This window comes from Melanotaenia boesemani, chromosome 17 (assembly GCF_017639745.1).
Source record: "Melanotaenia boesemani isolate fMelBoe1 chromosome 17, fMelBoe1.pri, whole genome shotgun sequence".
Classification (NCBI taxonomy): Eukaryota; Metazoa; Chordata; class Actinopteri; order Atheriniformes; family Melanotaeniidae; genus Melanotaenia; species Melanotaenia boesemani.
Window position 1 is genome coordinate 8,281,486 of NC_055698.1, and position 13,809 is coordinate 8,295,294.

At 42.9% G+C, this 13,809-nt stretch overlaps 1 protein-coding gene and 1 long non-coding RNA gene across 2 annotated transcripts; both read left to right on the forward strand.

Moving 5' to 3' along the window:
- The first annotated feature begins 1,424 nt into the window (after nucleotides 1-1,424).
- LOC121656508 lies at nucleotides 1,425-3,178 on the forward strand. Its single transcript, XR_006013406.1, has 2 exons — nucleotides 1,425-1,954; nucleotides 2,250-3,178. It is a non-coding gene; the product is annotated as an uncharacterized LOC121656508 (long non-coding RNA).
- A 3,170-nt stretch (nucleotides 3,179-6,348) lies between these two features.
- Nucleotides 6,349-10,005, forward strand: sox4a (SRY-box transcription factor 4a). The gene is made up of 2 exons (XM_042011534.1): nucleotides 6,349-6,510; nucleotides 6,742-10,005. Exon 2 carries the CDS (start codon nucleotides 6,800-6,802, stop codon nucleotides 7,901-7,903), a length of 1,104 nt encoding a protein of 367 aa, XP_041867468.1. The 5' UTR covers nucleotides 6,349-6,510; nucleotides 6,742-6,799; the 3' UTR covers nucleotides 7,904-10,005.
- The last annotated feature ends 3,804 nt before the right edge of the window (nucleotides 10,006-13,809 follow it).

The following is a 13,809-nucleotide window of genomic DNA, read 5'->3' on the forward strand; positions in this document are numbered from 1 at the left end:
ACATATGCTTCCATGAAATTCATTGTTTGTGCTGTGTATGGAGCTACAGCATGGACACAGTTATACTCACCATAACAAAACGTTGGAAGATATGTGAACTTGATAATTTGCCTCGGCTTAAAAAAAGAGCTGTAGAAGAGCTGGATTATTTAAAACCATGTGGTTAACCACACCTGACAGGATCTGAGTTATTTTTTAATCAGTCTTAGCTGGCAAACTAGCTTAGCAAGCTTGAAAACCTATCATTCTCCCTTTCCATCAATGTTAGCTTATAATCTCATATAAATAAGAAAGCAGTTAAAAACAAGAATAGTAGTCCTTTATTTTTTGTTTTGCTTATGTGTAATTTGTGTAAACTGGGTATACTTACAATATCAGGGGAGGATGCTTTTACATTGTTTGAGGGCTAAGATAGGAACATGGGAACGTGTCCTAGTTAGCCAGGCTAACAGTTAAATGCATAATTAAGTGTCATATTTAAAAATGCATTCTTTTAAATGACAGCATATCTGTGACTTTCAAAAAATGTGTTAGTTGTTAGGGGAATGAGACATATGCTTCCATAAAAATTAATAATTCCTCTGTGCTGTGTGTCGGTTTAGAGGTAATTAATATTAGCGTAACAAAATTTTGAAAGCTATGTGAACTTGAACCTGGCTCTGTTCAGAGTAAAAAAGGAAAAGAAAGTAAATCTTCCTCTACATCCTCTTCTTCATAGCTTCATTATTTTTAAACATGTTATTCAAAGCAGCTGATGGATGTAAGTGGAACTAGCTAGGTCTTCGTAAGTAAATTAGCTAAATCGCAAACTTCACTAGCTTACTTACTATTACATCTCTGTTAGTTCATTTACAAACATAAATAAGAGAACAGATAAAAGTAAAAGTTTTATTTGTTGTTTTGGTTAAATTATATGAGAAGATCTGCACTGGATGTACTTGTGGTGTCTGGGAGGATTTTTTTACCACCATTGTTTGCTTTGATTGCCACCATGCTCCTCAATCTTAAAATCTCAGTTTAAAATCTGCCTACAGCCATAAGCAAAGGCTGACAAGTGACAATAAATCATAAAATCTTTCAGAAAGAAAACTAAACTAACTCTTGAAGTGCCAGAACCATCTTCAATCTTCATCAAACTGCATAACATACACTGACCCAGCTGGATTTTATTCTAGCTTCTTGATTTTTCTTTAAACCCTTAGGGCCAACATGTTCACCTCAGGACAAAGTTATTGTTAGTGTGACTGAAGTATGTTGCTTTAGAGAGCGAGTTCAACGATCACAGATGGTCCCAAGGGAGCCACAATAATGTTAGCCAGACATATTTGCTCCACTATTGCTATTGATCTGTGTTTGTCGATACTGGCACTGGGGGGAAATGATCAGACACCGTCATGTGGATTCACATATGATGCAATTGGTCCACACATGGAAGCAGATCCACCGAAGGTAGCTACACGCACACACACACACACACACACACACACACAAAGCTGCCTCATCATACAGTAGATCAGTGTTAGAAAACCGCAATGCAGAGCCTCCTCCTCCACTCCACTCTGATTTAAAAAAAAAAAAAAAAAAAAACTAAATAAAAAAAAAACACTGGCATGAAGTTGAGTGGAGCTGATGCAGACACAACAACTAAACAAGAGATGCCAAAACCTTTCCTCCACACATACACATACACAGACACACACCTCTCCTCCTCCTTCTCCACCTCCGCATCCTCCTCCTCTCTCTCTATACAGCCGAAAGCCAGAGCAGACAGATAAGCAGGCGGCCAGAGACGGACTAATCCTCCCACAGTGAGAGACGTTTTGGATGGAAGGTGATGAAAATCAAACTGAACTGACAGAGAAAGAGAGGATGAGCAAAGAAGAGAGAGAGGCTGGATGGGGAGGGACGGAAGGCTAAAGGGTAAAAGTAAAGCGAGGATGCAGATTAGCAAAAGGTGAGGATGAAAACCTGTTTTTTTTTTTTTCTTTTTCCGTCGCTCTCACTGTGAGAAGAGGGTTAGTTATGGATTTAATCCAACAAGTTTAAAAAAATCTCCTCGCCTCCTTCCTCCTCATCCTTTCATATTGCTTTTTTTCTTTTTTTTTTTGAAAAATATTGCTGTTTTCCAACCCAGACTCTCCTCCCCTTTTGCTTGCTTACCCATCTCTCCATCATTCCCGCCCATCCTCTAATGCCCCCCCCCCCCCCCCCCCCCACACCTCCCCCCACACCTCCTCTCTCTCCCTCAGTTTCTCTCATCGTCTGACTGAGGCTGATGTAGGTCAGTGCGTCTGGAGCCTGTCTGGAGCTGCAGAGAGCCTTAGAGCCTAGTCCTCATCGACCCCCGTGAAGGCTGCCTCCGCCGCCCGAGCTGAGGACAGTGCTTACTGGGCTATGTGAGGACAGGATCGCCACCGCCTGACCTGACTTGCCCTGGAGTAGGATGTGCTTGCCGTATGAGTAGAAGAGGAGGGGGAAAAGAGGAAGCAGGAGAAGGGGGGTATGCAGGGTGAAACTATGTAGTCTGTGTACTTCATGAGAGCTTATTTAGTATATGTTGTTGCAAACGAATGACACAGCAAGGCAGAGCAGACCGTAAATATGCAGGAGGTTGAGGGGATACGAGCATCACCATTGGGTTTCCATCTTCTAGGTTTTGTGGGAAAATGTTCATGTAATGCCGCCTTTACAACCCCTGTCAAACACTCACTCTATACTCTGTCTTCACATCTCTTTTCTCGCAGCCTAACCTCATCATGATGTGTTATGCAGTTCTTTTACTGCCATCGCCATTTCTGCAAAAACTACAGCGACCCAGCAAACTCCAGACTCCATAACAAAGCGTTAACAGCTGTGTCCGTTCTTTCTTCTCTTGCAGCATTTTCATTGCCATATTGTTCCTTACAGATGCAGTGTCCCGCATCCCAAAAAGGCGGATCAACCACAAGTGTCCTCCAACTCTTGTATCCCCACGTCCCGTTTGACAGAGACCAACAAGCGCATGGATGATGACTTTTCCAAACGTGCATAAAGCTCCGTTGACGACTTCAGCATCTTCTTATTCTGCTCTCCTTCTTCTCTGCTTTCATTCTCCACTCCTTCTCACTCCTCTGGCTTTTAGACAATACCACCCCCCCACCCCAAAAAAAACAAAAAAAACAAAAAATGATCGTTCTATCAGAGTGCAGCTGCTGCGACAGTGTCTGGATGTGTGTCTGTGCTCTCGATATGTCTCTGCAGCACGTCTGGGTCCTGCAGTGGGTACTCTGGCACTTGGCTGGCTCAGTCTAGCCGTGAGTTTGTGTGCATCGCCTTGACACAGCAACCATCTGACCTGCAGCGTCACCACCCAGAGATGGGTTGGGAATTCCTGGGGCGTGGCGTCGCTGGTCTGACCACACCTTAGATTTCCCTTGATCTGACTCTCATCGCTTTTTAACCCCTAGTTTGTCTGAACCCTCACTATTCCATCCAGATACGAAGCGAGGACTGCATTAACATTTGTGGGGTTTTTTTTTTTTTGTTTTTTTTTTTGTTTTTTTTCAGCTTCTTTCATCTTCCTGCTCCATAATGTCACTCTGTTTTGCCTCAGGCTTGTTCATGTTGTAAGGAATGCTCTGTTTGTCTCCATCATGCATCCATGTGACATTTATTCTTAAGGATTTTAGAATGCCAGAAAAGGAAGGATGTGGGGATGACAGTAGTAGGGAGAGAAGTTGAATTCTGTCTTCTACTCTACCTACTTCTACTGTCTCTAAATGGAAATATAAGCAGTGCCAGACACAAGTTTGAATGAATGATTTCCAAACTTTCTGGTGTGGTAGAATATAAAAATAGCCTCCATGGTGTTATAAAATCCAAAAGCAGGCCTCATTAATTATTTAAAAAAGTAAATCAGCAGCTGTTATTTTAAACTTTTTTATTAGTTTACAATAAGTTATATGCTGTTCCTGTTATTTTGAATATGATTAAAGAAGGAAGGAAGCCAGTTATCTAACATCTATTTCTGTTTTTATTTCTGGTTATCAAACTTGAGGAAGAAACAAAGAGTAGTAGGTACTGTACGTTCCAGTGCAACTTAAAAATAACCGACTTTGTTGGTGTTGTGTAAGGGCTGACAGCAGTAGGTGGGTGATATGGCGAGATGGCCACCTGCACTGTCTGCCACATCCACACAAAACACAGAGGGGACAGACTGACTGGATGAGTCAGAGAGAGAGAAAGAGCGAGAGAGAGAGAGAGAGAGAGAGAGAGAGAGAGAGAATGCAAATCAGTGCTTACTCTTCAGTTTTTCTGTTTAACTGCAGGGTGGAGGGGGACTTCCCACTGTTTTTTTCAAACTTTTCAATCCCTGGAAATGGTCCAATTCAGTTAGGGCTGCTAGCACATGTGCACACACACTCACACACAAGAGCCTCATTGTGTTTGACCCTCCGGATGACGATCAGGCAGGTCAAAGTGTCGCGTCATTCCAAGGCAGTCACAAAAGGCAAGTATATGGTAATAAGTACCTCTGTCCTCCCGTTCCCCCGTTTCTCTGCTTTCTGGTATTTAGATCCTTAATCTCATAACTTACTTTTTATGACACCCTATGACGACTGTGTTAAACACCGCCTCACACCACCACCCCAGTGCAGTCATGAAGGCCTCAGTTACAATAAAACTGCATGTGAAGAAGCACACTTACACACTCTGAGTGCAGTCACATGCTGGTTTCTCATTTAGCCCTGAGGTTGCTCCAGGGTTAGCCAGACATTTCGGGTTAATGTTTATGTTTTATTAAAAGCTGCATATTAAACACTGTGTCAGTCTTCTTAGAAATAATGAAAACTGTCATTTTAACTGCTTTTTTTATTCAAGAAACCACTCCAAGATTTAAGCATCTCATGGTTAGCCAAAAATGCTACCCCACCATGAAATCAATGCAATTTGACATTTTTCATGCCCTTTTTTATGAAAATACTCCAAAACATCCTTGGATACCCCCTACCAGGTTAACTCAGGCTTAGTGCCACACTCTCTTAACACTCTCACGGTGACACCATCCCTTTAGGCGTCAACAGAGCTCTAGACAAAAAGCTGAGACTTCTTTAGAGTTGAGCACATGGCCCGTGCATGGTGGAGCATCTGCCTGACAGCTGCCTCCAGCATATCAGATAAGATTACAGGTATACCTGCTACACCTGTTTAAACAAACCCCTACCTCATGCACGCCACTATGTTTGTGTGTGCGAGCGCGCGTGTGTGTGTTAAGGGGATAGACAGAGGTAGCAGACTAATCCAGCAGCAGGTGCACACTTGTAATTGGGGCGGCTAAAGATACAGACTGGGGAAGGAGCTCATTATTATTTATTTTGATTTATGTAAGCATTGAATGGGAAGGGAGGGGGAGGGGGGTAAAGAGGTTGAGTGTCCATTTTTAAGGAGTTTATAATATTTTTTTAGTATAAATCGTAAGAATAAACAAAAATGCAGCTAATGTGATGAGTTTTGCTCTTCATTGCCTTTTTTTATTTATTGATCACCTGTCAGTCTGTTGTACATTAGGCTAAAAGATAATGACATCCCCCTCATGATTTAATGACAACAGCTCAAAAGCAGATGATTTACAGGACGGAGATAAATCTGATGTACACTTAACACACAGACACACACGTAAAAACAATGTATGCCTGCTTTCCCTGTTGGCTCTAGCCTGACATCTAGCGACTTGGCTGCAATGTGATCTTACATGACACTGACATGTTAACATAAAAGAGGGGCTGTAAAGGAGGAGGAATCTCGAGCCACTGATGCGCAGCTTCTTTTAAAAACTCCTAATAATTTTCGTGCGTGTGACTGGTACACCGCATTGCGCTGACGTGGAGGGGGTAAATAAAAACATGCATTAGCCTCATGTGATGTCATGATTGGTAAATAACAGGCTTGGATGAGTTATGCACCATGACTGACACAACATGTTGCTCCTCTTTTTATGTTTCCTCAGCACTTCCTTGACACCGCACATTACGTACAGCCTAATTTTAGTCAGGACTCATCCACATGAAACCAATGTAGTCCTCAGTTTATCCTTGTAAGCTTCAGCCGGGACAAGGACGCTACAGCGTGTTCCTTTAAAGAATACACATACATACACACACTCAAAGTTCCTCTTTCTTCCACTGGAGTCTGACAGGAATGAGGTCAGACGCACGGATCCTCATTGCACATTATTATTATTATTACCCATCCTTTTTTTCTATTTTTCAGCCAATACGAGGTGAGGGGGTGTGTTTTGAGGGAAAATCAGGATGGAGACAGGCGCTGATTGGCTTTTAGGTCTCGCATGAACATTATATAAAGGCGGGGTTTTCGTTGTTGTGTTTACAGTAATATTACAGAGCGCACAGGAAACAGGGAGACTATGAGAAAGCGCAGCTGCTTCATTCAACCACATGGTTCCTCAACCGCACAGACAAGCTGCGCTGCAGACAGCCAGGTTCACATAAGGGACTGCTGTTGCCCACAACGGTGCGTTTTCAGCATTACAGGGCGAGTTTTCAGCCGTACAGGCAGCTGAGAGTTAATGTTGGGATCGGTTCACTGGTAAAAGTTAAGAGACTTAAGATTCTCTAGTAACGGGCTGAACTGAAAAGAGACAGAGGAAACTTGGATGAACTTTCTTAGACGTGTACCCAGCAGTCTGCTTCCAAATCGCCTGAAATAACAAGAGAGGAATATTTTTTTCTTTCTTTTCTGCAGTTGAACTTTGTTAGAGCACCGCACTGAGCTGAGTGCCTCCAGACACTTGGAGGAAGAGATGGTGCAGCATATGAGCCAGACAGAGAGCGCCCACGCTCACTCTCCCGGTGGGGACTCCACGGACACCGGAGAAATGGACTTGGAGATGGATGCCTCTCCGATCTCAGAATCTCCTTCCTCCGGGGAGCGCAGCGACTTGGCGTGGTGCAAAACTCCGACGGGGCATATCAAGAGACCCATGAACGCGTTCATGGTGTGGTCGCAGATCGAGAGGCGGAAGATTATGGAGCAGTCACCGGACATGCACAACGCGGAAATCTCCAAGCGGCTTGGGAAGCGCTGGAAGCTACTTAAAGACACAGACAAGATCCCGTTCATCCGCGAAGCGGAGCGGCTCAGGCTCAAGCACATGGCCGACTACCCTGACTACAAGTACCGGCCCAGGAAGAAGGTGAAGTCGGGGAGTGGAGCGAGTAAGCAGGCAGAGCGCGGGGAGAAGAGCGGGGAGCGCAGCTCAAAAACCGGCGTGAAAAGGAGCCCCGCGTCCAAGGGAGTGAGCAGGACGCACAAGCAAGGGAGCAGCAAGAGCGCTCCGGGGCATGACCACGCGTCTCCCGGTGACCACCAGTCGCTCTTCAAATCTAGGTCAGTGTCCGGCGCTAGGCAAATCCCAGAGAAGCGCACGGGAGAGGCGAGACGCGCCCACACGTTAAGCGGGACCGGTAGCTTGGAGAGTGGGCCTCCTTCCGTTGGTGTCCCGGCCAGTCCCACCTTGAGCAGCTCAGCGGAGTCCAGCGACCCGCTCAGCCTATATGAGGAGCAGAGCCCCGGGTCCAGCGAGTCAACACATACCGCGCGCCTCAGGTACGCTCGCGCTTCTTCCCCAACACCGTCAGCCTCTCACTCTTCCTCTTCTGTCTCATCCACATCATCAGATGAGGAGTTTGAAGATGAGCGGCTCGACCCAAACCCGAGTCCCGGGTTCGAGAGCATGTCTTTGGGCGGCATGGGCTTCTCCGACGCAGAGCTAGACCGGGACTTGGACTGGAGCTTCGGGGAGTGCGGGGCGGGATCTCACTTCGACTTCTCCGACTACTGCACCCCGGAGGTCAGCGAGATGATCTCAGGAGAGTTCATCTCCAACCTGGTGTTCACCTACTGAAGGAACCACGGCGGAGTGGCACCGTGACGCCCCCTCCCACGTTTGAACTCTTCTAAACCTCCCCCATTCCAAGACAGGCGTGTACGTGTATACCAGAATATTTCCGCAATTCTTTCACTAAACGAGGAAGAGTGAAAACAGGAAAGAAAAGGTGGCCTGAAGCCCAGGTACGCGCCGCTGACAGACTTGGACAGCGCTTGACGGGAGCGCGCAGACTGGTGGGGGGAGAAATGCTTAGTTTGCATTTGGACAGAGAGGAGGAGTGAATGTAAGCAAAGAGCGGAGAAACACACGGACTCAAACGCGAATCCGCAGAGGATGAGGACTGAGACTGAACTTTGAATCTTTGATGTTATTCCTGGTCGAGAGAAAGTGGGACACTTGCTGGAGAGGTCATCATGTTTTGGGCTTCATGTTTTAAGATGCAACAAATTCACACTGACCACCGAAGTTGAAGTCCAGGTGTAGATTCTCTTTATTTTTGATCCCCCCTCTCCCAGGTCAACAGTTTCAGCATCAACACGCATGCCCTCCATGATGAGGAGGATTTTTGTTGTTATTAAATGCGTAAAAAATGTTCATTTGCTGCGTAATTACGCATTATGTGTGTGTGTGTGTGTGTGACCATAGGACACAATTCACGATCACCAGCTTCTCTCTCAACGGCAGGACTTAAAAGACTGACTCAAAACCTTTTTTAAACACTCAGTGCACAATTCAGGACCAACGTTCCCCGATGCGCATCTTTCTGCCTAGTGCTTCAACTTTCTAGTTCCTGTGTCAGTTTCTTCTTTCTTTTTTTATATCGATGTATTTATACCGGCCAAACTTTTTATACATAGAAGTATTGTTCTCGTACAGGTCTCGTTTGTGTTTGTGCACATAACACCTGTCTGTATCCAGCGCGGAAGGGCTAGAAGTGTCTCTTATTTAAAAAAAAATGTCTGACTTCTCTCACTTTTAAGGAGATTTGAGTGTGTCATGATTTTCTACTTGTATTTTTGTACAAAATCTATAGAAAAAAATGGGTGGGTGGGTTTTTCTGGGGGGGGCGGTTGTTTCCTACATGTGGAGCAGCCTACATTGTTTGCATCTACATTGGTGTTTTTTAGTGCAGAGAGGGGGGTTTGTTTGGCACAATCTGACCTCACACAGTGTTTACAGTATTTACCCACATGCTTCTTAATGGCGCAGTGACTCCAGTTTCACCAGCCAAGTAAACAAAGCACCACTGAGCTCCAAGTCTTGAGTGGTGACTTGTGTTTCCACTACACACAAACCTAAAGGTTTCTGAGTGAAAGATCCCAGAGTCTCTGTTTGAATAGAGCTAATACCTCTGTGTGCTTATTGTTTTGTTGTTCTTTTTTTTTTTTTTTCGTTTTGTTTTACTTTTTTATATCAAGATAAGTTTTATTTGAACCACTGGATGGAATTACACACTCATTCCACTTTGCCTAGACTTTGGAGGGAGGGAGATGTATGAAGTGCTTCATCTGTTATTGCGCAAATTGCATAAAAAATAGTATTTAACCTTTCTGTACCTGTTGGCTACGTATAGCAGGCTAATTGTTTTTCCTATATTATGGCATGGCAAATAGCATTTGTATTTCAGATTCAGGTATATGTAGCTATAGCTGTTGTGTTTAAGATTTTTAAAAGAATAATAACATGAAGATATTTATGTAAACTGACTGTACTATAAGCAAAGATTGTGTGTTTTTATGTATGATGACGATGATGATCAACGACAGGCACTAGGACAGCCATCTTTGGACATTCTTATGTTAAAGAGGATTGTGGTCCAGGAGTTTCTTTTTATTTTTTTGTTTTTTAACTTCGACACCTTTTTTCTATCATCCCTTTCCCGTTTTAATTTTCCTTTTTTCATTCATTTGTGCAATATGTTGTGTATGATCACGTTTTGTCCAATCATGCCAATATCATTTGATGTCTTTTGCTCAAAAACCAGCCAATGTTTGGGTCAATCACTGCCTCTCAGACCTCTGTACAGATTGTTGTTTTTTTTCTCTTTTTTTATTTGTTTTGTTTTCTTCTTCTTCTTCTTCTGAGAAGGAAATAAAATCAGCTGGAACTGAAATGTGCAAATTGTTTAACTTCTGTTTCTTTCCATTAGCTGAAACACCATCATCTTGTAAGATAACAATCACCGGAAGAATATGAGAAAATATAAAAAAAACAAAAACCAAAAAAAAAAAAAAAAACACAAAAAGATTTCTTTCACAACTGCAGCCTTTATCTTAAAAGAAAAAAAAATAGTCAGATGTTTATTTTCTGTTTCTGTTCTACTCCCAAGGTGCGAATCAATAGGTAGGGATATGAATGATAGGAGTGGCTTCTTTCCCCCTATCACAGGCCACCTGATTCTACACGTGCAGAAAACGTGGCTGCCATGGAAACACTGTATCCAAGAGAGAGGTTGCAATCCACTGGGGAACAGCAGACTTATGTGTGTGTGTGTGTGTGTGTGTGTGTGTGTGTGTGTGTGTGTGTGTGTGGGATAAGGGACACAGACTGATCCATCAGGGTGGGGTGGATGGTTAGGTGTGTGTTTGGAGGGGTGGCAGACATTTCTGCAAGGCATGACTGGAATAAAGGAGGCGGAGGAGGCGTATGTGACTGTCTGTGGGTGTGCATGTGCCAAATGAAGAGAGGGAGGTAGTAGGAGGAGAGAGAAGTGTGTGTGTGTGTGTGAGTGGGGGGATGTTTGTCTGTCCTGGTGGATTGTGCAAGAGACTGCTCCCAAATCCAATTAATTCCTTCTGGATGCATTCATTTGTCTGGTACATCTGACGAGAAAGACCCAGAGAGGGACCCCTAAGGTGCAGTATTTAGTGTGTATCAATTTACGCCCTATTCCACAAGAGACATTGGTAATTATTTCCATCTCTTTCTCTCTGTCAGGAGAGCAGGGTCGTCTCCAGCTTTCCTCTGACATCTCCAGCTCGGTAATGAGAAAGATAAAGCATGGTCATTACACACCATCCCAAAGACGAGACACCAGGCCCCCCCCCCTGTCCCCAACATATCTGCAATAAACATGACATCACACAGGAAATAAATTGTGTGCTGTGTCCCTGTTTTTCAGGAAGGAGGGTTGCTCAGGAGGAAATAATAAAAAAAAAAGGTTGCCCTCCTTGTCCAGGCTCACATGTTCACACACTGACCCACATAAAGACATGTGCGTGAGCAGCACTGCACACTTAACCTTCATGGCTGATTACTGCAGTTTGTTTGTGTCTTGTTTGAACTTGAGTGAGTCTGACAAGATTGAGTCAGAGTGTCAGCTTAACACGCGAAGTAAAAGTAAACGGCACTTAAGCAAATATGCAGCAATTCAGTAATTTATTGTTCTTATTCACACCATATTTACGATATGCTACACACCCCTGTTTTACTGCAGTTCAAAAATCAATATTTTATTTATTCTGCTGCATTCATCATATAATTGTCATTATCTTACATATTTAGATTGTGTACACAGTAGTTTATGAGATAAAACACACCGTTAACTAAAAGCAACCATCACTAACATTTTAGGCTGTAGTTATTTCTTTTTATATAGAAAGGGAAACTAGGACCAGAAGAGGTAATTTATTTAAATATGTGCAAACGTTAATATAAATACAATATTTAAGGTAAAAACTGAATTCTAACAAGCTAAAAAGTCAGTGTTTGATCTGAGCAGCTTCATTCTTAAACACAGTTTGAAGATGAGCTTTCTTATGTTTTTAACCAGTCAGGAATAGTTCTTCAGGCTTCTTGACAGACTTTCCAAAGCTCTTCTTTGGATGTTGCTGCCTTTTTGTTCTGTTCTGTCAAGATGATCCCACACTGCAGTACTAATACTGCAGTCTGAGCTCTGGAGGAATTATCACTCCATCAAACCTGCTGCCACCGATTTTCAGTCCAGTTTTTGTATAATTTTGTTTCTGTCCCTTAAGAATGATTGATTAATAAATATTCCTTATGAGGTTTTAGGAAATGATAGACACATTAGTTGAAAGTCCAGATGCTTCTCTGAGGTCCTGATTGAGGTCTTGGTTGGATTTCTCTCCTGTTATTTAAGGACATCACTTCTAGACAGAGAGAGGGAATGACATACAGCATAGGTCCCCTTTCTAGGATACCAGGCCGGCTGCAAGGAGCTTCAGCTTCTGAAGATGTGGTGACCAAGCAGTCAGTTAAGCAAAATGCCATCGCAGACCTGACAGTTCTTCTTTTTTCCTCCTCTTGTCCATTTTCTTTATTTATTAAGAACACATTGCACTCCATGCTAATATATTCCAAATTTTCTTTGAGAAAAACCTTGTTGGTGATATTTAGGTGGTGAATAGGTGGCAAGTCAGAGCAATACTGCTGTATGAATATCAGTATGTAGTTCTTTTTCCCCTAGAACCTTTTATTGAAACAGAATGCTGATGTAGATTCTCGGACATCCAGGTCATAGTAAGAGCTTGAAAAGAGGGAACTGGACTTCCTTTTTTTTGATTCATAAAGACGCTTCACCTCTCATCCAAAAGGTGTCTTCAGTTCTTCACCCTTTATTCAACAGGATGAGCAATGATATGTGTCAATGGTTTCATAGAGAATCGGCCTATGTGTTCATTTTACTATTTTACACTTAGAGTTATTTTTATTTATTTTTTTTTGTCCACCAGAGAACAAACAATTATATCCCTCAGATTTAACCTGTGACCTGAAGTTGAGGTGAGAAACAGCAGCCTGGGAAACAAACCACAGTAAATGAATAAGTTAATGTTACGTTTTTCTGTAAAATAACATTATCAGCTACTAAAATCTAGACAATACAGGCTTTGTGAATTTCATTCCTATAATAAAACATTATGCAGCTGTATGAATGAGGTGTATTATCTCATGTATAAGTCTCAGACACCTGTAGGGTTTACACTTCCAGGTAATGTGCTAATGTATTCCAGTACTTATTTACACTCTATGAGAAGCAGATGAAAATCCTGCTGGAGTATTACAAAGAAGAAAGATAAACACACTACACACTATAGTGAGGCCCTACGGGAGCATCATATATGGCAGCTGATAAAAGATAAAAATGAAAAAAACACATAAATAAACAGCATTAAATCAATAAATCATGCTGTTGAATGCCACAGATGCATTCAGGGTCCCCCCCAGAGTCATCCAGGAGCACTCCAGTATTTTTTTATTTATTTATTTTTTCCCCCCATATGTTGACGGTGAAGTTGAAGGTGGAACAGAAAGTCAGAAAGCACAAGCAGAGAGAGAAACACACAAACACCGCTGTTTGTGGCGCAGAGCCCAATAATTTGATCTTATTCATCTCAGCTGCTCCTGTTGTCTCTGTGCTGCTGCTGCTGCTGCTGCTTCATGGGGTCCAATAAAACAACGGAAATCTGAAAGACCAAGAAGAAAAGTTTGAAAAGTGAGGAAATAACTTGTATGTCCTGAGTCATGTGTCAGTGGTTTGAATGGAGACAAAAGGGAAATAAAAGCAGAAGTTGAAACATGGGATGTGGGCGTGTGAAGTTTGGAGAAAAGAAATGCATGCGAGCACCAACAGGTGAAAGGAGGCAGGAAGGGTAAGCGTCATCTATAAACCGCTCATAAGCGCTTTATTTTCTTGTTTTTATGAAGATGGGATCTGACATCTTCAAAAAATAGCATTTGCTTTGGCTTCCAAGTCAGTGAAAAGGGAAGAAATGTCTCAGAGGAGAGATTGCGCGTCTTTATTGTCGCATTAAAAAGTGCTGCGCAGGTAGTTTTCTCAGGGATGTGTGATGCTGCTTCTACACTTTAAATGCAACTTGTGCACCCACAGTAACACATGACTGCAAAGTTTTCTGACAGTGAACTGGTGGTGCTGACTGCTCTGTTTCAGCACAGTGAGG